The sequence below is a fragment of the Terrapene carolina genome, unplaced genomic scaffold (genome assembly GCF_002925995.2).
Source record: "Terrapene carolina triunguis isolate 2854851 unplaced genomic scaffold, T_m_triunguis-2.0 Scaffold147, whole genome shotgun sequence".
NCBI lineage: Eukaryota > Metazoa > Chordata > Testudines > Emydidae > Terrapene > Terrapene triunguis.
The window spans coordinates 2627623-2650997 of NW_020664498.1; the positions used below are offsets into that span (position 1 = coordinate 2627623).

Below are 23375 nucleotides of genomic sequence, written 5' to 3' on the forward strand. Positions count from 1 at the left end.
AATGTATAACTTTAGAGCCTACAGGTCCACTCAGTCCTCCTTATTCTGCCAATCACTAAGACAAACAAGTTTGTTCACATTTTCGGAAGAGACTGTTGTCTGCCTCTTATTTACAGTGTCACCTAAAAGTGAGAATAGGTGTTCGCATGGCATTTTTGTAGCTGGCATTGCAAGGTATTTACGTTCCAGATATTCTAAACATTCATATGCCCCTTCATGCTTCGGCCACCATTCCAAGGACATGCTTCCATGCTGATGACACTCGTTTAATTAAAAAAAAAAAAGCATTAATTAAATTTGTGATCAAACTCCATGGGGGAGAATTGTATGTCTCTTGTTCTTTTACACCCACATTCTGCCATATATTCCATGTTATAGCAGTCTCGGATGATGACCGAGCACATGTTCATATTAAGAATATTTTCACAAAAGATTTGACAACGCAAAGAAGGTACCAGTGTGACATTTCTAAAAATAGCTACAGTGCTCGACCCAAGGTTTAAGAATCTGAAGTGCTGTCCAAAATCTGAGAGGGACAAGGTGTGGAGCATGCTTTCAGAAGTCTTCGAAGAGATGCGGAAACTACAGAACCCAAACCATCAAAAAAGAAAATCAGCCTTCTGCTGGTGGTATCTGACTCAGATGATGAAAATGAACATGCGTCGGTCTGCTGTGCTTTGGATAGTTATCAAGCAGAACCCATCATCAGCATGGATGCCTGTCCTCTGGAATGGTGGTTGAAGCATGAAGGGACATATGAATCTTTAGTGCATCTGGCACATAAATATCTTGCGATGATGGGTACAAGGTGCTATTTGAAAGCCTGTTCTCACTTTCAGGTTATATTGTAAACAAGAAGCGGGCAGCATTATCTCCAGCAAATGTAAACAAGTTTGTTTGTCTGAGCGATTGGCTGAAGTAGGACTGAGTGGACTTGTAGGCTCTCAAGTTTTACATTGTTTTATTTTTGAATGCAGTTATACTTTTGTACGTAATTCTACATTTGTAAGTTCAACTTTCATGATAGAGATTGCACTACAGTACTTAGGTGAATTGAAAAATACTCTTTTTTTCACAGTGCAAATATTTGTAACAAAAAAAATAAAGTGAGCACTGTACACTTTGTATCCTGTGTTGTAATTGAAATAAATATATTTGAAAATGTAGAAAACATCCACAAATATTTACATGGTATTCTATTATTATTTAACAGTGTGATTAATTGCGATTAATTTTTTTAATCACTTGACAGCCCTAATTTTAACATAGATCCCAGCATTTTTAGAGAGCTTTTCAAGCTTCCCTCTATTTGTGAATTTGGCCAGCAAGCTATTCATTCCAATTCAGGCAACAGTCTTGCCTCCATAAGGTCAAGATTGGCTTGTATTTTTCTTCTCTTCCCCTTCCTCCAGCAGCTTAAAATATGAGGGGACAACCACCATTAAACTGAGCCTGAAAATCCCAAAGCACAAACCCAAGGAATAGTAAGTGGTGTTAAAATGTCTCGCTTGTTTCTAACTGATAGTCATGTTGCAGGTGAACAAAGCTAACCTGAATTTTATGAGGAAACTCGTACGGAATGGTCCCGAAGTTCACCCTGGAGCCAATTTCATTCAACAGAGGCACACACAAATGAAAAGGTACTTATCTATAAAGGTTCACTTTCCACCTACCACCACTACCTGGTCTTATTGCTGAAGTGAAATCAGCAGATTATTCATCATTGGGACTCCTCTGGATTTTTTTTGTTTTATGTCATCTTTGATAAAGGATATCAACAATATTCCATGACCTAAAGGTAGCTTGTGCAAGCAAACGTGAACATAGATAAATCCTTCTGTTAGAACATTTTGGTGGGCATAGATTCAATGTCATTGCTAGTAAGCGACAGTAGGATTGCTACACGTGAATGACATACCCCTATTTCCTGATAACTTAAAACTAATTAATTTTTTTTCTTTAAGAAAATTGATTTTTCACGAATATCCTGTGTTTGCTGACTGCTCCATGTTTGCCATGGAGAATGATGTAGCTATTTGCTGTTTAGTTAACATAACTTTACTGTATCTTTGATATTAAACTGACCTCAGTCCTTATCTAAAACTTTTGTGAAAAACATTGTCCCTCAGTTCCACTCAGTGACAGAAACACTCTGTTAATATTTAATAAACTTGTAGGATGCATGTCTGGTTCAAAGTGGCTGTCACTGGAGTCTCTTTAAGAAACCAGAGTACAAATAAGAGGATGCTCTTTAGTTGTCTATTTCTTTGTTTTTATTTTCCATGAGATTTTGACTCTATTGACGTGTTTTATTTCAAGGTTTTTGAAATATGGAAACCGTGAGAAGATGGCTCAGGAACTCAAGTATGGTGACATTGTAGAGAGGCATCTCATAGATGGGGATATAGTTCTGTTCAACCGACAGCCCTCTCTGCACAAGCTGAGTATCATGGCTCACATAGTGAGTATACACACAGCCTAGAACCTGGCTATCATGCAACTTTAACCTTTAGTGGTTTAGTTTTGTTTATTAATCTCTCACTCAAACTGTGTTGATTTTTTGCATCTTAAAATGATCCAAACAAAATAGTTTTGTGCTTGTGCATAGGAGTCAAAGTGAAACTGAGCAGTCTTTTGTTCAAATTCCACCGATTTTACATTTGTGCGTGTATATATGCATATCGATAGATGTAAAAATAAAAAAAAATTGCAGTGTTAGTAAGAACCCTGATATCTAAGAACATGCTGCATCTTGTACTTTGCAAGTAACGTTGCAGGGTCAAGGGTTTAATAAATAAATTCACTCAACTTTGGTTAAGTGACTTGGTGAGCCTCCAACAGTTTCTGTGTAAATTAAAACAAGTAATTAGATGTATCGTCTCAAGAGTCTTTATATTTTTTAAAAAAATGTAAAAGCACAGTTTGCATGGAAACCACTCTCAAAACTTGTAGATTCTGGAACCTTGTAAATTCGACGTGATTCACTGTGTTTGCGGCATCACTTCTTATCTGTTTTGCAGGCGAGAGTAAAGCCCCACAGGACCTTCAGGTTTAATGAATGTGTCTGTACACCATACAATGCTGATTTTGATGGAGATGAAATGAATCTTCATCTTCCTCAAACAGAGGAGGCCAAAGCAGAAGCACTGATTCTCATGGGGGTAAATGAAGTATCTTACTGTCTGACTTGTCGTAATGTGATATTGCATTTCTGTATGAGCAGCACCGTGTATTTTTCAGTTGCCGGTGAGAGCTGCATTCTTCAGGTAGGCTGCTTGAGTGCTTCAAGAGACCAATGCTAAATTCTGCAGCCAACTGAATATTCGGTGCTAGTGTTAGGGCACCTTCAGAAAACCAGGTGTTTGTTTTTTTTAACAGAATTAGAGGCATCACAGTGATACCTACTCAGTATTCTCTGAAAATGTGGTTTGTTCTGAGTGCATGTCTTCCTGTAGTGACATGCTGCAGAAATGAGGGGCTTTTGCTGTGGAATGTATTTTACCTTATACCACCACACATAATCTCCCCTCCCAACTGATAAGGCAACAGTGGGGCAGTGAGTTCCCTTTTCAAAAGTAAGTTGGGACTTCACGCCCATAGTATAGACATGACCTACAGCACCATAGCTATGCTGCTGTAACCCCCAGTGTAGATGCGGACTATAACAGTGGGGGAAGGTTTTCAGTCATTGTAGGAACTCCATATCCCTGAGCGACAGTAGCTAGGTTGATGGAAGCATTCTCCGTCGACTTATCTGTGTCTACACTGGGGGTTATGTTGGCATAGCTATGGTGCTCAGGTGTGGATTTTTCACCCCAAGGTCTGTTGGTATCTCGACCAAATTTTGAGTGTAGATCAGCCCTTAGGAGCCAATTGAGTTTTATGTAAAGCAGTGGCAAGTGCATCTGAGAAGACCCTACTGGGGAGACTCATGCTGTACCCTGACATTGGCTCCAGATATATGGGAGACCACTGGCAGCTACTTCACCTTCAGACTAGCAATTACTCATGCTAGGGGATTGAAGGTATAGTAGGTCTCCGTTATCTCCAGGCTGCCAAGACTACAGCCACACAGGACCCAGATCAGATTTAAGAAGTGAGGAAGTAGCCAGTGTAGGCACTTGATGAAACAGTCAGATCAATGGTGCTGTCACCCAACTCACAACTTTACAAGAGCCACCAGCAATACTATCCCTTGTACTTGTAATTTGACTAATAACTTGACCTATCAATTCAACCACTACATCAGTAGAAACTACTCCTCCTCCTCTGACCAAAGATCTGATACAGTTAGACTCGACAGTCTTGCTAAACAGCCATGTGACATAGGTTTGTTATTAATGTCTGTCTCTCTCTGAGGTTTTACTTTTGTGTTTGGGAATCTACCTTTCCGGCATCTGTTGATTTTCACACACACACACACGATTGGAAAGTAACCACCCAAATGTGCCAGGTTTGGCTACCATTTTTCTTTTATGAGTAAAACTTGTTTGTATATATATGCCATCCCTCTGGATCCCCAGATCTGGTGGCTGGTGTTGAACACACAGCTTGCAAGGGAGTACGTATCTCTCCATGTCTTTCCCTAACCTAATCCATAGCTTAGATGTGTATGTGTATTAGCTGTAGGGATAGGATAGGGTCTAGAACTGGGGTTTCCTCCAGTTTACAGGATTTGTCCTACATACTAGAGTAAATCCTAACACTTAAGCTATGGGATTGGGCCTTTAATGTTTGTTACAAGCTCTGTCTTAAAAGGTCTGTTCTTTCAATTCTATTGCAATAGTAATGTATGTTAAATTAATCTTCTCTACAGAATATTTCAAGTATACTCATTTTTCATTCTTGTGTTCTACAGACCAAAGCGAACTTGGTAACACCAAGAAATGGAGAGCCTTTGATTGCTGCTATTCAAGATTTTCTTACAGGTCTGTATGTAAAGCTCATTTTAGAGATGTGTGTGACTTAAAAATTTTCTTTTTTTTTGAAAATCGATAATGTCCCATGTAAATCTATAAATTAACTTTTTATAAAAAATTTCTTTTACCCTGTTGCAAGACATATCAAAATGGATTCCCTGACTATGAAGCAATTGAACTGATGCTTCACAGTGCTTTTCAGTTATGATTTGGCATGAAGGGGTTACTTGTAATAGTAGGGTTAAAAAATATTATCTTTAAGTTAATGGTGTCACTTATGTGTCTGCAAAGTTATTTAATGTTATAGGAAACGTCCAGAGGGTATATCAGTGGCCGGAGACTTCATAAGGAAGAGGATGTTTGATAGCAATTCTCAGATGGTCTTTTAGACTTTAAATCTAATAGGAGAAAAATTAATTTTTTAAGTTTATAAATTGCTGGTACAGGCCTTCATTTAAAAATCATAAGTGCAGGGAAAGAATTAGAGCCAATATTACATCTGCATTGCTGTCATCTGTATCAAGTGGATAACATGTGGTCAGAGTAATGCTTAACATGCAATCATTTTTAAATTTTACTTCAGCCTGTCAGGTTAACCTTTTTTCACATTCCAGGTGCCTATCTTCTCACACTAAAAGACACCTTTTTTGACCGAGCCAAGGCCTGTCAAATTATTGCTTCTATCCTGGTTGGCAAGGATGAGAAGATTAAAGTTCGCCTTCCACCACCAGCAATCCTAAAGGTGTGTGGTCCTGTTCAGTTTTTTAAACTGTTGCAAAGCTTTTTAGCCATGATTTCTCTTGGGTGTTATGCATACTTGACCCATTCTCATAGCCGCCAAAATACAGAATTTTAGCGACAGTTGTTCTTAAAGTGGTTACTTGTGCTGTAAACCTATTGTGCATGGGGATGGAGACAGAAGCAGGTCTTGATGCTGCTGCTTTAACTTCGCAATAGATCAGGCAGCAGTGCTGTGAGGATCATAAGTCAGGGCCATGGGTAGAGAAAAGTGGTGGAATCTAGGGAGGGTAACTAGAGCACTGCAGACTACCTGTCTTGGTGCAGTGTGCAGTCCATCTGCCCCAAATCATCAGTGCTTTGGCTCTCCACTACACTGAGTCAGCTATGCATATCGGTATGTTGAGGGTTCCTTATGGTCCTGCTGCCTCAACATACCTACTGTGGTTTGAAAGAGGGAAACCCTAATTTGATATATCTGAGCAAGCTTCTTAAACCAGGAATATAGATGCAGGTGAAGTTCCTCACAGATATGAGGGGTTGGAATGCAGCAGGTGAGTGTCCCCTCAGAGCCTATACTTTGCAATATTCACTGACCCCAATCCTGATGGGATTGGACGCAGGAGTTAGTGGGGGCTGCATATTGGTGCATCAGAACTTGAATGGGTCATCTGGTACTGATGCTTTAGCTGCTGCCACCTCCGTGCATTGAGGAGTCCTGTGGATTCAACACAGATGGTTTAGTGAAAAGGAACTTGATCCTCATCTTTCCCATTCAATCTCCTGCCCCCCTCCCCACATTCCTACTGACTTGTCCTCAGCTCCTACACCACAAAACACAGCAACACCATGGGGAGTCTAGAGCATTTAAGATAGTGAAAACATCCTAGGGATCATGGGGGACTATTAAGGGGGTAGTGGAGCTTGAGCTTGGGGAGCAGGATCTGGGATGAGAAGTAGAGCTAAGAAGAGCTCTGCTCCATAGCTGCCTATGGTCCTATTTCATATTCAGCTGCACAATCTTCCTTCTGATGACATAATTAAGTTTATATCATGGTGTTTATACATCACCAGTGTACATGTGTCTGGAGAAAATAGTCATGCACTTTTTATTGTGATGTAGAGGAATTTGATGTATGCGTTGTGGTTAACTGCTTAATCAAATATTAAGTAAACGACTTGCAAATGAACGTGTATACTGATACCTAGAGTGAACTTAAAATTGATAAATATCTATGTGCTGGAGAGTGTAATTATTAATGTGTTCAGAGGATAGGGGAATTGGAGCATCAAAGGATAATAGTCATCTAAAGCAAAGACCAAAGCATTTATGGGAAGTCTGTTTTGAGGTGAGGTAAAGGTTTTCCTTTGTAACAAGACACTGCGTCTATGACAATAACATTTTGCCAGATGACTGTAGATTTAGATGTTTGTGTCAGCTGCTTATATTGGCTAGCTGTATTTCATCTGGCTGAAGTACACAATAATGTGATCTCTAAGCCAAATGCATTCATGAAAACACTGTATACTGAACAAGAGAAACTAGATTCACAGCACCGTAAATGCAGGGAATGAAGTGAAGCTGGCAATCATCTACATTTTAACTTTTTTTTACTTTTATTTCAACCAGTGTCAGAGAGAAGTGGAGGGGGTATTCATTCATTCAGACATCTGCCCTCTGTCCTTCAACCAAAAATATTGAAGTTCCGATTCCTTGGGGTAGTGGGGTTTCTGTTCTCAGTTAAGTGAATAATGGCAACCATCTCAGCAAACTGACTGGCACAGGTTGTTCCACCAAGCTATTAACCACAGTTTTAGAGCAGCATATTGAAGTTGGCTGTTTTGGTACTATAACCCTATCGAAAACATTCTGACCGTTTCTGATTCTTTCCTTTTGTTGCCTTCAGCCTGTAACCCTGTGGACAGGAAAGCAGGTCTTCAGCCTCATTCTCAAACCTAGCGATGACTGTGCTGTGAAAGCCAATCTCCGAACCAAAGGAAAACAGTACTGTGGCAGAGGGGAGGATCTGTGTGTCAATGATTCTTGTGAGTGACCTTGCCTGCTCAACTGCTAAATTATGAGTTCATAACAGATCTGCACCAGTGACTACTTTTCTGTTACTAGTCCGTAATTGAGTTCACAGCAGGGAAATGTGACTGAAGAAAATGCTGTTAAATGCTATTTTTCACTGTTAAACATGAAAATGCGAGTAAAATATGCAAGAATGTGATGAATATTTGATTCACGTACAAAATAGGCAATTTCTCAAAAGTTGTTGTTTGCTCAGACATAGAACACTATGAGAAAATCGTGAATTTTATTAATAAAATATTTATATAGCATTTAACTTGTCATGACACCTTACAGAGATTTTAAAAAAAACATAGTCTCTGCCCCAAAGATCTTACCATTTTAAACTTGACAAATGCAGAACTTGAAGCTAGACAAAGGAAGGTGATAAGGAAAGTAGAGATGGCGCAAAACAGAGTTGCTATACAGCGAGCATATTACACATCGTCTGATATTATTAAACCAGCAGTCCATAGCTAACCATTTCTGTAACCAGAAAAATCCTTCCTCTGTTTTAGTGAGGTTTTTATCCCATGCCCCTACCACCTTTTTCTTCACCATGAACTAGCTGCAGGGGAGCAGAGCAGTGTAAACCCAAGAAAATTCTCCCACCATAGGAAGAAATTGCAGAGGGATGTAACAGGCCTTAGAAGATGCAGTGGAAACCCCAGTTTCTCGGAGTCGGCAGCCTCAGTGGAAGCGACAATCCGTCTGAGTTTCTCTGAAGCGAGTGTTGCAGTCTTTGGCATACCTGTTCTTTTGTGAAGCAACAACAGTCCAATCTGGAAAAGGTCTTCTGCAAGATCTCATGAAATCCCAACATGGCTTTTGCAGTGTACTCAGTCATTAATGAATATCAATGGCTGTTATTTACTGTTCAGCGAGTTTTGTTGCATCCTTCTAAAAAAAATAAATTAATTAAAACTAAGTCAGGTCTGCTGGTAGAGCTATGTCAGTTGGGGGATGAGAAGTGTGATACCTGACCCACATAGCTGTGCCAGCATAAGTCCTAGTAAAGATGCAGTTACGCCAGCAAAACTGCTTTCACTGGTATAGCTTGTTTGACTTGGGGGGGAGGGGATTACTATAGGAGGTTACTACCCTTTGCAGGTATAGCTGTGTCCACACTAGGAGCACTTAATAGACCAGCTTACCGATTCCTAGTGTACATGTAACTATGGTGTACCTTTTAGTGAGCCAGGACAGTGCAGTGATTATGTCCATCTATATACCCAAGCCCTTCCTTGAATGTGGCATATTGAAGTTGGAGTGCTCACGTATTAAGTTGCTTACTTTCTAGTGCTATTGTTCCCAATTACTGACTTGTTCCTAAATAAAATAACTCTTTTCAATGATTCTTCGCTTACTATAGTCCCATTTTTATCAAAGTTAAGTGTGGCTTTTGGTTGGGAAACTGCTTGCACTGATTTGCCTACTGTGTTTTAAACTATGTGAACAAAAATGGACTAATTTAAGATATCGCTCAGAAGATTTAAAATTGCTTTTTATCACATTTAATTCTTCCATGGGAGTTAGAAAATTAAAATTTGCAGTGTTAAGGTTGCTTTAAGTTATGGGCTACTGCTGTTTCTTAACCAAAAATCTGGCAATTGAAGCATTTACCTGGGGAAAGGGTGGGAAATTAGACTTAAAAATGTATGGGAAATGGAGTTGCAGTAGGAGGATTGTTTTGGAGACACTTTCACTGCATCCTTTTTATTCAGTGTTCTGCTTCTATAGGCATAATGTGTGTGTTTTGGGGCTTTTTTGTTTTGACAGCCCACACTGTTATGATTTAAACTCTATTAAATTACTAGTAACCTAAGTTAAGCTCTTGGTCTCTTCGGGTGTCAGGCTTTCAGTATTTTCCTTTGTGCCTCCAGATGTTACAATCCAGAATAGCCAGTTGATGAGTGGCAGTATGGACAAAGGAACCTTAGGATCTGGATCCAAGAACAATATCTTTTACATTCTGCTGAGAGACTGGGGGCAGGTAGAGGCTGCAGATGCTATGTCACGGCTAGCCAGGCTTGCTCCTGTTTACCTCTGTAAGTAACCTGGGAGGTGCCTTTCGTTGTAGAATATTTTAATGTAACCTAAATCCAGGAAGGTTTCTATTAAAAATGTAGCCTATTTAGACAAGGAAAAATCAATAAGGCACTTTTCTCCATTTCCATCAACTTAGTATATCTGTTCACAACTTTGTCTTGAATTCAAGTGATGTATTTGCAAATGCCATATAATGGAGAGAAATTCTGTGATTGTTATCTGCATAGAACTCAGTGAACTGAACTTTTTTATATGGCAGTATCTTTTTTTGTAATTTTACTGTAGCTAACCGTGGGTTCTCAATTGGGATTGGTGATGTAACTCCAGGACAGGGACTGCTAAAGGCTAAATATGAACTTCTGAATGATGGCTATAAGAAATGTGATGAATACATTGAAGCTTTGCGCACTGGTAAGCTGCAGCAGCAGCCTGGCTGTACCGCAGAAGAGACATTAGAGGTGAGTGGTGCTTCACTTGTTAAAAATAGTGTTGAATATGAGTGCCATGCACTCAGGCCAAGACACTCGGGTTTATTAAATCAAACCTTTATTTTAACCAAAAGCATACCTTGCTGTTACAAATTCTGTTAAAGTACGAAACAGCAGACATACAGAAAAAAGCCATGGCTAGTTACCTTCTCCTGGGGCTTAGGGTGTCATGATGGATTTTTCCTACGAAGCTCTGACTGCCCCTTATATTACACATCCATATTACATATTCATTACTTAACATTCATGACACAACGATGACTGGAAGATCAGTATCTTATGTAACTCATACAATACTCCTGTGCAAACTTTAATTGGCATGTAACTTTCTGCTGTCATTATTTTTGTGGTGGTCTCTTCTCTGGTTGATTGTGCACTATTGTGCATATTTTGGCCAGGTCACTGTGACCTGTTTCTCTGCATAGGGGTTTTTTGGGACCTTCCAGTCCATTTTTCTAACTGCTTTTGACAACACAATTTACAGATACATTATTCTTCAATTTAAGCACATCCTGTTTTAAAAATGTCGTCCTCTGTCCTATATAGCTGTTGTAAACAAGTTTACTTGATGACAAGATCATTTAAAGAAACATTTTGCTCATGTCAGGCAAGCTGCAAACTAGGCCAAAGCCAGCCTTACTTACAGACAGGACTGTTAAAAATAAGTCGTCATACCAGCCTATTACAAGATAGGAGTACTTGTGGCACCTTACTCCTGTTCTTTTTGCGGATACAGACTAACACGGCTGCTACTCTGAAACCTATTCACCTGGATCAATCAGTCTTCAGCTGTCATTAAGACTGGCAGACGTATTGTGATCGGCGCATTCTTCTCGCATTCTTGCCTTTCTTCTCCACGTTCGTCGGAAACATTTTACAATGTAATCTTGCCACCTTCTTGGAGGCCGACCAGGTGGTCTTTTCTGTTTGCGCGGGTACCACTCAGTAATGATTGTAGTCCACCTATTGTCCGTGAACCGTGCTATGTGGCCTGCCCATCGTATCTTATTATATCTGCTTTCCACAACAATATCTTCCACACCACTGCATTCTCTAATCGTTTCATTTGGGATATGATCCAGAAGGGAAATTCCCAACATAGTTAGTTCCATTGCCCTTTCAGCTACCGACAGCCGCTGTTCTTCTCTCTTTGTCAGTGCCCACGTTTCACTGCCATACAGCATGGCTGGCAGCACTGTTGAATTAAAGATATTTGTACGTGTGGTCTTGTCGATTTTTTCCTTTGAGGATGTCCTTGATGGAATTAAATGCACACCATCCTGCCCAAATCCTTTGCGAGAGTTCTCCGTTCATGTCTTGACGCATATTTATTTCTTGGCCCAAATATATGTACTGTTCCACTTCTTCAATTTCTTCTGTTACCGTTATTCGGGCTTTTCGTAAGACATCTGATCGCATGTATTTCATTTTGCAACGATTCATTTTCAGACCGACTCGACTGCTTTCCTTGTCGAGTCTTCGTAGCATGCTCTGCAGTTGGTTGGTGCTTTCAGCAATTAGTATGATGTCGTCCGCGAATCTGAGATGAGATTGTCCATTTATATTAACACCACTCCTCCAATTGATCTTGTTCATAACCATTTCAAGGCAGGCGGTAAATAGTTTCGGTGAAATCGTATCTCCTCGCTTTACGCCTTTCTCGATTGGGCTGCGGAGGGGAGTTTTGAGGAGAGTAATGTCTGTTGTACATCCAGTATTCACTTCCTTCAACAAACTGATGTACTGCATGTTAATGCCCTGCTCTGTGAGCGCCTTTAATATTGCGTTGAACTCAATGCTTTCGAAGGCCTTTTCATAGTCGACGAAAGCAATGCACAGCGGGAGTTTGTATTCCCTCGCTCTTTCTAAGAGCTGGCTAAGGGTAAATATATGGTTGATCGTGCTGAAATTTTTTCGAAACCCTCCCTGCTCTCTCGGCTGTTATTCATCCAGACTCTGCGAGAGTCGGTTCGTTATCACCTTTGTAAAGAGTTTATAGATACGAGAGAGCAGGCATATAGGGCGATAGTTCTTAAGATTTTCTCGATCCCCCTTCTTGTACAGCAAGATGGTATTCGACTCCTTCCAGCTTGATGGTATTTTTCCTTCTTCGAGATATCGACTGAATCTTAAAGCGAGAGCCTTCCAAAGTTTTTCGCCTCCTGCGGAAATCATTTCTGACGTTATTCCATCTTTGCCTGGAGCTTTTCCCTTCTTCATCTGGTGTTGTGCACTTTGGACTTCGCTGACGATTATTGGGGGGGACGCGTTCTTCTGACTCTTGGAGCGTTGGGAGAGGGATGTTGATTCTTGATTTGAACAGTTCTGTATAGAAGTCTTTGCAGACCTCCTCCATCCCTGCTCTGTCAATTACTGTCCGTCCTTGTTCTTCAGTGTTGTTACGCTCAATCTATACTGCGCCAATTCCCACTTGCAGGTCCTGAGGCTCTTGCGTGATTCAGCTGTTTTTAAGGAGCTTTTCTTTCCGGAAGTTGTCAAAGTCGTCCTTCAGTTTTTGCCGTATAAGTATTCGAGGTTGTTATCCGAGTTCCTTTTCATATTTCTCCGCTTCTCTAACAAGCTTTTCATTTAGTTCGAGATTCTTCCCTTTGCCTTCATCTTTTCAATTTCAGCTGCTTTTATGCAACGTCTCAGCTTGTCAGCAAAGATACTATAGTCCTCGTCACACTTTTACGTCTGGCTCCAGTCAAACCCAGAAATGGTTTTCTTCAGCTTTGCTTCATCAAATGTCTTTGGGCGCTGTTTCCTGTTTGCCATCTGTAAAGCTTTCTTTTCTACTACTTCATCGAAAATCAACTTCGCTCTAAGCAGGCGATGGTCACTGCCGGTGTTGAAGGGCTGCACCACAGAGATGTCTTGAACAATGCGCTTTTTATTGACTAAAATATAGTCTCTTTCATTCTTACTCTTTGCGTTTGGCGCGATCCATGTCCACCTTTTTGCAATTTTCTTTTTGTACCAGGTGTTTGCCACGTACAGTTCTTTCATTTCTGCCATCGTTACCAGCCTTTCTCCTCTTTCATTTTTCGCTGCTGCCGTATCTCTCTATGAACTTTTCGCCAGCTTTCCCTCGCCCAACCTTAGCGTTGAAATCTCCCATCGTGACAGTATAAGTGGACTTTTGCGTGAGGGCTCTTTCGAGCTCTTGGTAGAATTCTTCCCCTTCTTCGTCCTTACTTGCACTTGTGGGAGCATAGGGCTGGATGACCTTGAGGATAGCTTTTGACTCCATCTGAAGATGCAGCACACCAATACGTGATATTAGCTGGCATAATATGACTTTCGAAACCCAATCCTTACTGACGATAAATCTTATTCCGCCAACGTTTCTAGCGCCATCTCCCTTTCCGAGCCTCACAGTGCTTCCATCCTTCCAGTTGACTTCCAACTCCTTCTTTAGTCGGGTTTCGCAGATACCGAGGATATCGCATCTTATCCCTTTCTTCTCCTCCATCAGATGATTTAACGTTTCCTCTCTCGCCAGCAACCTACAATTGTAAGTACACACAGCGAGCGTTGTCCTTTTCCATTTTGGCCTAGCATCTGACATTTTTAGCAACCTTTTGTCGCTCAATTTCCACTCCACCACCGAAGAATGGTTTGATGACATGCAGGGAACTAAGACTTATTTACTCGTGTTGTTTTAGACGTTAACTTTAAGCCATTCCACTGGCTAAGCGGGCAGGCATACATACCTCCTCAAGCTTAGCTAGCCTTCAACCTCTAAGGAGAAGGAAAAATGCTCTTTCCTCTGATAGAGCAATCCTCCTCCTTGGATTGGATAGTCCGACACCTTTGTAGCATGGTTAGACCTACCAGGGCATACGCCCCGCTACCATAGTTGTCAGACGGCCAGGGTCACCGCTGCACCACGATGAGGCGCTGAGGTAGAATTTTGCAAGATAGTTATCAGTGAGATTTGATTAATAGATTGTAAAATATGCAGTGGGTTCTAAATATGACTGTGTTTGAAAACTATGAGGAATGAATCGTTGTACTTAAATATGTGCCTAACATGAAGCACCTGGGTAGTCATGTAGAGGTCACCTCTTTAACAGTTTCAAGCCATTATCCTCTTATCTAGTATATTTCTAGAAATGCTCAATCACTGTTTTTCTTAAGATCTATAAAACTAAAATAGGATCTCACTTTGCTAGTCATCAAGTCTGATGCTGGTCACAAAATGCAGTAGTTTTGCCATACTTCTCAAAGTAGAGAGTTGTAGTAAGATCTCTTGTTACTAAATTTAATGCTTGCACCAAATACGTTTATAGAACATATATAAATAGACTTGACACATGAACAAAGTACATTTTGTGATGCAATATCTTTTATATACATTTGCTTACTGTCTTACTGACAATTTGCCAGTCTATAGTGGGTCTCCAGTTCTGTAGTTCACGAGAATCTTAGTAAAATGCATTTCAAAAAGCAGATTTTTTTTTTTTTACAATGTTCTTGTTTGCCTTTTTGATGCTATTTTAGACTTCATACTGAATACTACTGAAGGTTTTTTGGTGGCTAGCCTCAGTATATTGCTATGTACATATTTGTTACTAATACTAAATATCTAAACTCTCTGATTCTAGGCCTTAATCCTTAAAGAACTCTCTGTGATCAGAGACCATGCTGGCAGTGCCTGTCTCAGAGAACTAGATAAAAGTAACAGTCCCCTTATCATGGCTCTCTGTGGTTCTAAAGGTAAGATTAGTCAAGTTTTGGAATTGTGTGAAGTTACTGCCTACATCATTTGCCCTTAATTATTTGTGTTAATCATTATGTAGTCAGTTTTGTCTAAAACATGCAGTTGTGTAAGCATTAGATTCATAGCATGTATCATCGCTATCAATTCCTTTTGAGAGGGTAAAGCTAGCTTCTTTTTAAATTAACTTGTAAATAATCCTACTTTGTTTTATTTATTTAGCTGTTTATTACTCTACAATAAGAGCATCCATCCAGCACTCTAGGTGCCCTTGGGAATCTTGTGGAAATACACAAATAAAGACACGTTGATTACCCCAAGGTCAAATACCCCAGCAAAAATATAAGTATGAGAAAAAGTAATCATTGGGAAGACTTTCCACTTCCATTATCAAATCATTCCATGTCATGTTCTGTTTTCCTGATCTCTGCTTCTACAAGATCAATTGAATAATTGTTTTTCTTTTTTGTTTGGATGTTGTGTGATCTTTGCCATTAATTGCCTGTGTGACCTTGGGCAAGTCAATTGCACTCTCTGCTTCCATTTCCCCATCTGTATTGGATAGGTGTAATACTTCACAGGGGTGAAGAAGTTTTATTAATATTTGTAAATCACTTTGGGATCTTGAAGTGAAAGTTATAGCAAGTCTGTGTTCTGCTTGTTTTCAGAAGGAGTTAATCAAATGATACTATGTCTGTAGAGAAACTAAAGACTCTAAATTCAAGATGGGTTTTCAAAGCAGTTGATATTGCATCTGTCAACAGCAAAAGAGATGTTGAGCAATGAAATAATAAGAAATGGCATTAACAGACATGGATTATATGCTGTTGATAGTATAATAAAAATACCGAACAAGTTAACGTAGGGTCTATAATCAAATAAGAATGTCATAAAGATCCATGATCCACAGAAAACTAGATTCATTGATTGACAGAGGGGGGAGTTCCTTGTAGGGATGACTTAATTAATTTTGTTTTGGTATCTCCAGCCTGTGAATGTAAGTTTGACTGAATAGGAGAAATAACTGAAGAGTTGAATTAATTGACTGATGCACATTTAAAACTTTTTTTATAACCTAGTAAGCAGAGCACCATTAATCTCGTTTGAACAAGCATCCTTCACAGAGGATTACTAATTTTGATGTCTCCCGTTTCTCCAGGTTCCTTTATTAACATATCGCAGATGATTGCCTGTGTAGGACAGCAGGCTATCAGTGGGTCACGTGTGCCTGATGGATTTGAAAATAGGTCTCTGCCTCACTTCGAGAAGCACTGTAAGGTCAGTAGCCTTGCACTAAACAGGATTCAATGAAATCCATCCATGAACTGGGAATAAGTTTAGATGAGTCGCTACTCAGTCCTTCACTAATGGAAGGACCACCTCTAAAGGTAACATAATGAAGTTCAAGTACAATACTTTGAATGGGGAAGTAGGGACAAAGAGCTGATGCTCTTTGCCTTCATTTGTTTTCAGGAATCTTCATTAGCCTGAACCTTAACAGCTAAACTTTTAACTTCTGGTTGCCCTTTTCTGCCAAATAGTCCTTTGCTTGAAATATTTAAACAATACTTTAATATGTTAAATTAATATTTGTTGAAATAACTTTAAGATAACACTGAGGATATATTCATGGTTCTTATATTGCTTACAAACAATAAGATTCTCTTAATCTTTGCCTTTTTTCCTTTCTTTTGAATGCTGATTCATTGCACTAAGGTGTCTCATGGGTGTTGTGCTGATGGTTTTGTTTTTATGATGGATTTCAAGAATTTTAGTGCATGTGAAATATATCCGCTGGGTCACTCTGGAGTCTGAAATTCTTTATAGAACAGATACAGCATGACAAATAGTATTGCTAACTTTATATCAATGTTTCTCAATCCTGTTGTGCAGGGACCAGTTTCCAGGGTCAAGAGACTAGAAATGTCTCCAGGTTAATACAGTCCTATCTGAGACTGCCAGTTAAAATAATGGTATCAATTCATTTCCTAGTAAAGAAGTGTCAATATAGCAACCCTCAAACACCCCCCTAAGCTCACCAGTTCATGTCATTCAGGTTACTGAATACCTGTCAAGTGGTAACTCTCAATCACTACCTGCCAGGACTCAGTTGCAATTTCTGAACTAATAGAGAAAGTTGCTTACTGCTGTCCAGTAACCTGAACCTGCAGTTCCCTTTTTATTAAGAAAATGCTCCAGGTAATTTTTGTTTATGGGAGAAATACACGTGATATAAATTCTATGAACTTTACAAAGAGAAAATGTCGTAACTTTAATTTCCCAACCTTGTCCAACTTGTCTGTTACTAGTTAAATGATGGTACAAAGTAGCCTGCTTTAAGGGTCAGTGCCTCTTACCCTCTCCATCCACTGTTCTGCTTCACAGAATATGGGAATTACTTTTGGGTCGGATGCTAGTGATGGGATTAGGAATAGTATAGAGAAGGTTCCAGTCAATCCTCTAGTTACTCAGTTTGTTTAATAAACTTGTAAATTGGCTTTGAGCAGTTTGTGTAAAGTCTATTGACCAGACCCTCATCAATGGCCAAAACAAGCTATTCAAAAGAATTTAGAAGCTCCAACTTTATGAACCATGTGACATACTCTATGTTCCATAGGCTCAGGTTGGGAAGATTCCGGTAGAAGTAATGTCTGTCATTCTTCCTCCTCCCCACTCAAAAATGAGTATTCACGTTGTCCTCCAACCAGATTGCAACTCAGGAGCGTGTGCATAGAGTCCTATTAGACTAAATATCAGGGGGTAGCCGTGTTAGTCTGTATCTACAAAAAAACAAGGAGTCTGGTGGCACCTTAAAGACTAACAGATTTATTTGGGCATAAGCTTTCGTGGGTAAAAACCTCACTTCTTCGGATGCATAGAGTGAAAGTTACAGACTCCTTGTTGTTTTTATTAGACTAAATGTTTTTCTATTGCAGACTTATAGAATGTGTAGTAAGTCTTTAGAACTTTTTTTTTCTCTCCCCTCTAGCTTCCAGCTGCAAAAGGTTTTGTTGCCAATAGCTTCTATTCTGGTTTGACTCCGACTGAGTTCTTCTTCCATACGATGGCTGGTCGGGAAGGTCTAGTTGATACAGCTGTAAAAACAGCCGAAACTGGATATATGCAGGTAATGCTCGACGGGTATAAAGATGTATAACAGTTTTGCTGTTGCAAGAGGGTTATGGTTGTCAGTCATATCGTTAATGTGAGATGCTGTTAGACCTCATCGATCTAGCGCTGGATGTTGGAAAGTATAATAATTCATCTTCTAAAGTGGGCTTTCATTAAGTGACACAGGAGTGTAACTGTTCATGTATTTTCTGAGTACAATGACCAATCCTTGATCATAAGTGTCCTGATTTGCTGAGCACCTCCTGCAAAGTGCCTTCAATTTCTCTTGAAGTTAATGAAGGTCTGATGTCGTGGAGCATCTGAATGGATCAGGCGCCTGTGATGATGCTTTGGTCACTTAGCCTTCATTCCAGTAAAAAACAAAGATGATACCGGTGAAACTTTAAACTCTCTCTTGTTTTGAACCATCAAAACAAAAGGGAAGTTGTCTCCATTACCCAAATGTAAGCATGGACTGTCCTGAGGCAAACCTGCTTGCCCTACTTGTGTGAGCAATCTCAGGCTCTTCAGTGGGACTACTCAAGTAAGGCAAGCAGAATTTGGCCCCTTCTTCAAGAATGAAAACTTATTTTAAGGTGACGTGATCTTGTTCAAAAGTAGCTCAAGGCTGGCCTAATTTTTTGCTTCTATGTAGGTAAATAGGAATTCTCCCATTGATTTTAATCAGAGGGAAGGCCCAATGTGAGTGCTCTTGAAATTCACATACTTAAATACTTAAGATCATATCAATGCTCTTCTGTAGAGGCATTATTCAATATATTTCCGTACAATCTCTGACCCTATTCAGAGGGTTTAACATTCTGGGGTGCAATCCAGGCCAGTGAGGGCTGTGTCACCACTGGCCCTCTAACCTTGGGGCCTCAATGCTTTGCTGCTGTAGCTCCCACTTAGGCCACTCACAAAAAGCATGCAGGTCACCCCTGAGTGCCTGTGTATAGCCACAGCCCAAGTCCAGAAACAGTGACCCCAGCAGCCTGGCAGCAAACCTGCCACACTCTGGCTTCCAGCAGCCTTGATTACTACTTGCGGTGTGACCCCCCGCACACTTCCAGTCCTGGATTTTCCCCAGAAAAGTGTGTCCTGCACTTGTCCAGCCCTCTCCTGGACAGTCAAGCTGTATTAGGTCCATTGCCCCTCCAGGGGCTTAATATACAACAGTTTGCTACCATAAATGGAGTTACCCACACAGTTCCGTTTCAAGACAACACTTGATTGTAAAACTACAAAGAGAGATTTTTAAGTCAGTACAAATATAAGGCATTAAAGTTAGAAATGGTTACAAGAGAAATAAAGATAAAACGCTTTCTAAACTTAACAAACTAGACTTGGTTCAAGGTGAAATTCTTACCACAAGTTTCCAGTAACATTGCTGCCAAAGTTTCAGGCCAGGATCTGCTCTCTAAGTCCATTGGCTGTTTCTTTTGTCGTCTTAGATGGGTGAGAGGGAAATGGATAGGGAGAGACAACGTGTGATGTTTTTATCCATTACTTTTATAGTTTAGTCACCCTTTGAAATGTATTTTCCTGAGGGTTACCCCTTGATCAGGGGTTCTCAAACAGTGGGTCGAGACCCCATTTTAATGGAGTCGCCAAGGCTGCAGTTAGACTTGCTGGGGCAGAAGCCCGACCCCCGCTGCCGGAGGCTGAAGCCAAAGCCCTGGGAAGGGTGGCTAAAGTTACATGCCCTCTGCCCAGGGTGGGAGCCCTTGGGTTTCAGCTTTGGCCTCCACCCTGGGCAGCAGGACTGGGGTGGGCTCAGGCTTGGGTCCCCCCTCTTGGGGTCATGTAGTAATTTTTGTTAGGGGGGGGGGGGGCACAGTGCAATGAAGTTTGAGAACCGTTGCCCTAGATAAAATTCCTTCCAGCTATGAGGATGGTGCCATGGGGTCTCGTGAAAGAGTTTTCATGCTGCTGTTTACTTAAAATGCAGATTTGCCTTGTCTCCCTCTTGCTTTTTCAAGGACCTTGTAACTATTTCTATGTAAATTGAAGTAAACACACATTCCTTTAAGACCTGTTTGTCCAGTCCTGCCTAATCGCAGCTATGTGGGTTGAACATGTGCCACAAACACCTTGAAGCCTAACTCATAAATTAGAAAACTATATTTTTTAAAAAGGTCAACTTCAGAGGCTTATGTTCAGTGATGATATTTTTAACTGTCTCTGCTCTTTCCTTCTCCCTACAAGACCATATACGTGGTAATGTGTCTCCTATGTTCTTGCATTTTTTTAAAAAAATACCAGGAAGCAAAGCTGGTTAGAGAAACCACATGATTGAAAAGGCATTTCCTTGAAAACATGTTTGTATTTTTAAATTCCAGATAAATTGGGCAGTATCAGGTTCTTATGGTGGTAAATTTTGAGAGTGTGTGTGCACCAAAATTAAATGATAGGAGGAGCAGGAAGGAAAGTTTGCAGACCTTCATGATGCTTTGAATTTTTTATTGCTACTGAGTGTTCTTGGTTGTGTTGTTTTTGCTCTCGGGAATATAAAATGAATTAAAAAGTTTTATTTTCTCAGTCCACATTCCATAGGTTTTTGTAACTCCAATGCATGGGTATTCATAAAAAACAGCTGTCTTTATCTCCCCTCCTTTTTTTTCAGAGACGGCTGGTGAAATCTCTTGAAGATCTTTGCTCTCAATATGATCTCACTGTCAGAAGTTCTACTGGTGACATTATACAGTTCATTTATGGGGGAGATGGCTTAGATCCTGCCGCTATGGAAGGGAAAGACGAACCTTTGGAATTCAAGCGAGTCCTGGACAACATCAGAGTAAGATTTTTCTGAAATCATTTGTTTGAAATGCATTTAGGCTCTCTAGTTGTCAGAGGCATGAAATGCTATTTGGGACATAAAGAAGAAAAGTGTCATGATACAACATGGAGCATCATTCTAATGTAAGGATTTCTTTTAAACTCAGTTTCTTGCAGATCTATGTTAAGTAAAGAATTCTATAGCTTTCTTTGAAATTGAGTGACTAGATTATCACTTGGGGTTTTTTAAGATGTTAGTGCAGGGGTCGGCAACCTTTCAGAAGTGGTGTGCCGAGTCTTCATTTATTCACTCTAATTTAAGGTTTCGCGTGCCAGTAATACATTTTAACCTTTTTAGAAGGTCTCTTTCTATAATATATAACTAAACTATTGTTGTATGTAAAGTAAATAAGGTTTTTAAAATGTTTAAGAAGCTTCATTTAAAATTCAATTAAAATGCAGAGCCCCCCAGACCGGTGGCCAGGACCCGGGCAGTGTGAGTGCCACTGAAAATCAGCTCACGTGCCGCAGGTGGCCTACTCCTGTGTTAGTGCCTGACCCAAAGCCCATTGAAGTCAGTGGTTGGACTACTGTTGACTTAATTGGGTGATTGACTGGCTCCTTATTGCACACAGTAATGCTTTGAAAATTATTCTTCCTTGTTGGGTTGTTGGATTTCTCAGCTCACAGGAAGAGAGCCTTGTTTGCTGTCTCTAAGCCTAGCATGGTATTGTGAAACACTTGAATGCTAAACATGCTGAACATCTCTTTTCAGAATGTTCATATTTTATCTTGCCTAAGACTAAATGTTTTCTGTGGAAGTGGCAATTTGGACTTAAGTGACTGGCTGTGATAATTTGATTTGTGTAATCAGAAACATATGGATTGATTTTCCAAGTACATATATTTGGGACACTATTCAGTGAAGTGTTAAGGGACTCTATTGTCCATGCGGAACACAGAACTAATCTCTAAAATGTTTAATGTAATGGCCCTGTGGTCTCTATATATGTAGAAGTATAACTCTCTTTATTTTGTTGCTTAAGGCGGTATATCCATGTCAAAATGAACCAGCTCTTAGTAAAAATGAATTGGTGTTAACTGCTGAGTCCATCATGAAGAAAGTTGAATTCCTTTGCTGCCAAGACAGTTTCCTACAGGTAACTTTTTAATCTTAATAATCATGAAATAAAAAGAAATATCACTTCCCTCATAAATCAAGGATATTAAACAATTGAGAGAGCTTTTATTTAAAGACCGATGCAGAGCTTTTCAAAAGAAAAGTTTTATTCACTACTAGCAGCAACACCTACTGTACTAATCTGTCTTTAAGATATTTCTGATTACTGCATTCACGATGGGGTAAGAGTAGCACTTCAGTATGGATAATTAATTTCTTCCTTTGTCGTCTTGGGTAAATCTGTGTTTGCTACAATAACTTTATAAAGGAAGGAAAGTCTAGTTGTTTGAGCAGGGGCCAACCATTGACCTGCTGAAACACCTTAATCAAAACTCTTGATTGCTCTATACCTCATTTTTACCATCTGCAAAATAGTTCTAGTAATTAGCTATCTCAGAGGAGCATTAAGGAATAATGTGATATTTGACATATAACTGTGAAAGTACTAATATCAAGAGCTCTTCCCTTTTATCCATCTTTTGTGTAACTATCTTTTGTCATTTTCCCTGTTCCCTTTAGTAAACACTCATTTTCTTACGGTTCTCAATCCAACAAAGCACTTCAAGTACATGCTTTGCTGTATTGGGGCCTGTTTCCTGAGGCTTATCCACACTCCTAAAAAAATGGTGTGACTGCTTGCAATAGGATTTCACAAAATGCAGTGTTCAAGTTTTACAAAAGTACTAGGTAAATATTTAGAGAGATGAGTAGATATCCTAATTTGAGTTTTATCCTTCGGTGACAAATGCTAATGTCTGCACTGCCCCGCAGTTTGGACTATTTGGGTGTATATAGCAGTGCACACCGAAGTGCTGTGTTGTCACTCCCCCCATGTGGATTCTGCAGGTGTGAACTAAAAGGTTCTTAGTTCACATTAACGTAATCCTGAAGAGGGACCTTTTAGTTTGCGCCTGCGACATTCACAAAGGGGAGTGACAGCCCAGCACTTCGATGCGTGCTGCTGTTCACACCCCCATAGACAGAACTGCGGGGCAATATAGATGAGCCCTAATGAAGAATTAACCTGGACTGATGCAGCTTGAAATGGTCTCTGGGATATCGGTGATGAGACTATGAATTTCAGTGACTGGCTCTAGTGGCTCTTTGCTATTTATGATGGATCACTGTGATCCAGAGCAGAAGGTGACAAGATTTGTAGACAGCTCTTTATATACATGACTTGCTATCCAAATGCCAGTGCTGAGTAAGTAGACTACTGTGGATACAAATAGAAGTGTATACAAATCTCAACTTCATGGGCTGGTAAACAATTTCTTCACAGCTCCCAGAAATAAATTCTGATCTGATGATAGCATTA

At 40.0% G+C, this 23375-nt stretch overlaps 1 protein-coding gene across 1 annotated transcript in view; it reads left to right on the forward strand.

The window, feature by feature from the left end:
- LOC112106590 (DNA-directed RNA polymerase III subunit RPC1) overlaps positions 1-23375 on the forward strand; it is a 50094-nt gene that overhangs the window by 11910 nt on the left and 14809 nt on the right. The window contains exons 9-21 of the mRNA XM_024199929.2: positions 1537-1640; positions 2320-2461; positions 3021-3161; positions 4859-4928; positions 5534-5661; positions 7565-7703; positions 9612-9776; positions 10063-10235; positions 14876-14987; positions 16148-16266; positions 17978-18115; positions 20726-20896; positions 21924-22037. Coding sequence (XP_024055697.1) covers positions 1537-1640; positions 2320-2461; positions 3021-3161; positions 4859-4928; positions 5534-5661; positions 7565-7703; positions 9612-9776; positions 10063-10235; positions 14876-14987; positions 16148-16266; positions 17978-18115; positions 20726-20896; positions 21924-22037 — 1716 coding nt within the window. The remainder of the gene's footprint in view (positions 1-1536; positions 1641-2319; positions 2462-3020; positions 3162-4858; positions 4929-5533; positions 5662-7564; positions 7704-9611; positions 9777-10062; positions 10236-14875; positions 14988-16147; positions 16267-17977; positions 18116-20725; positions 20897-21923; positions 22038-23375) is intronic.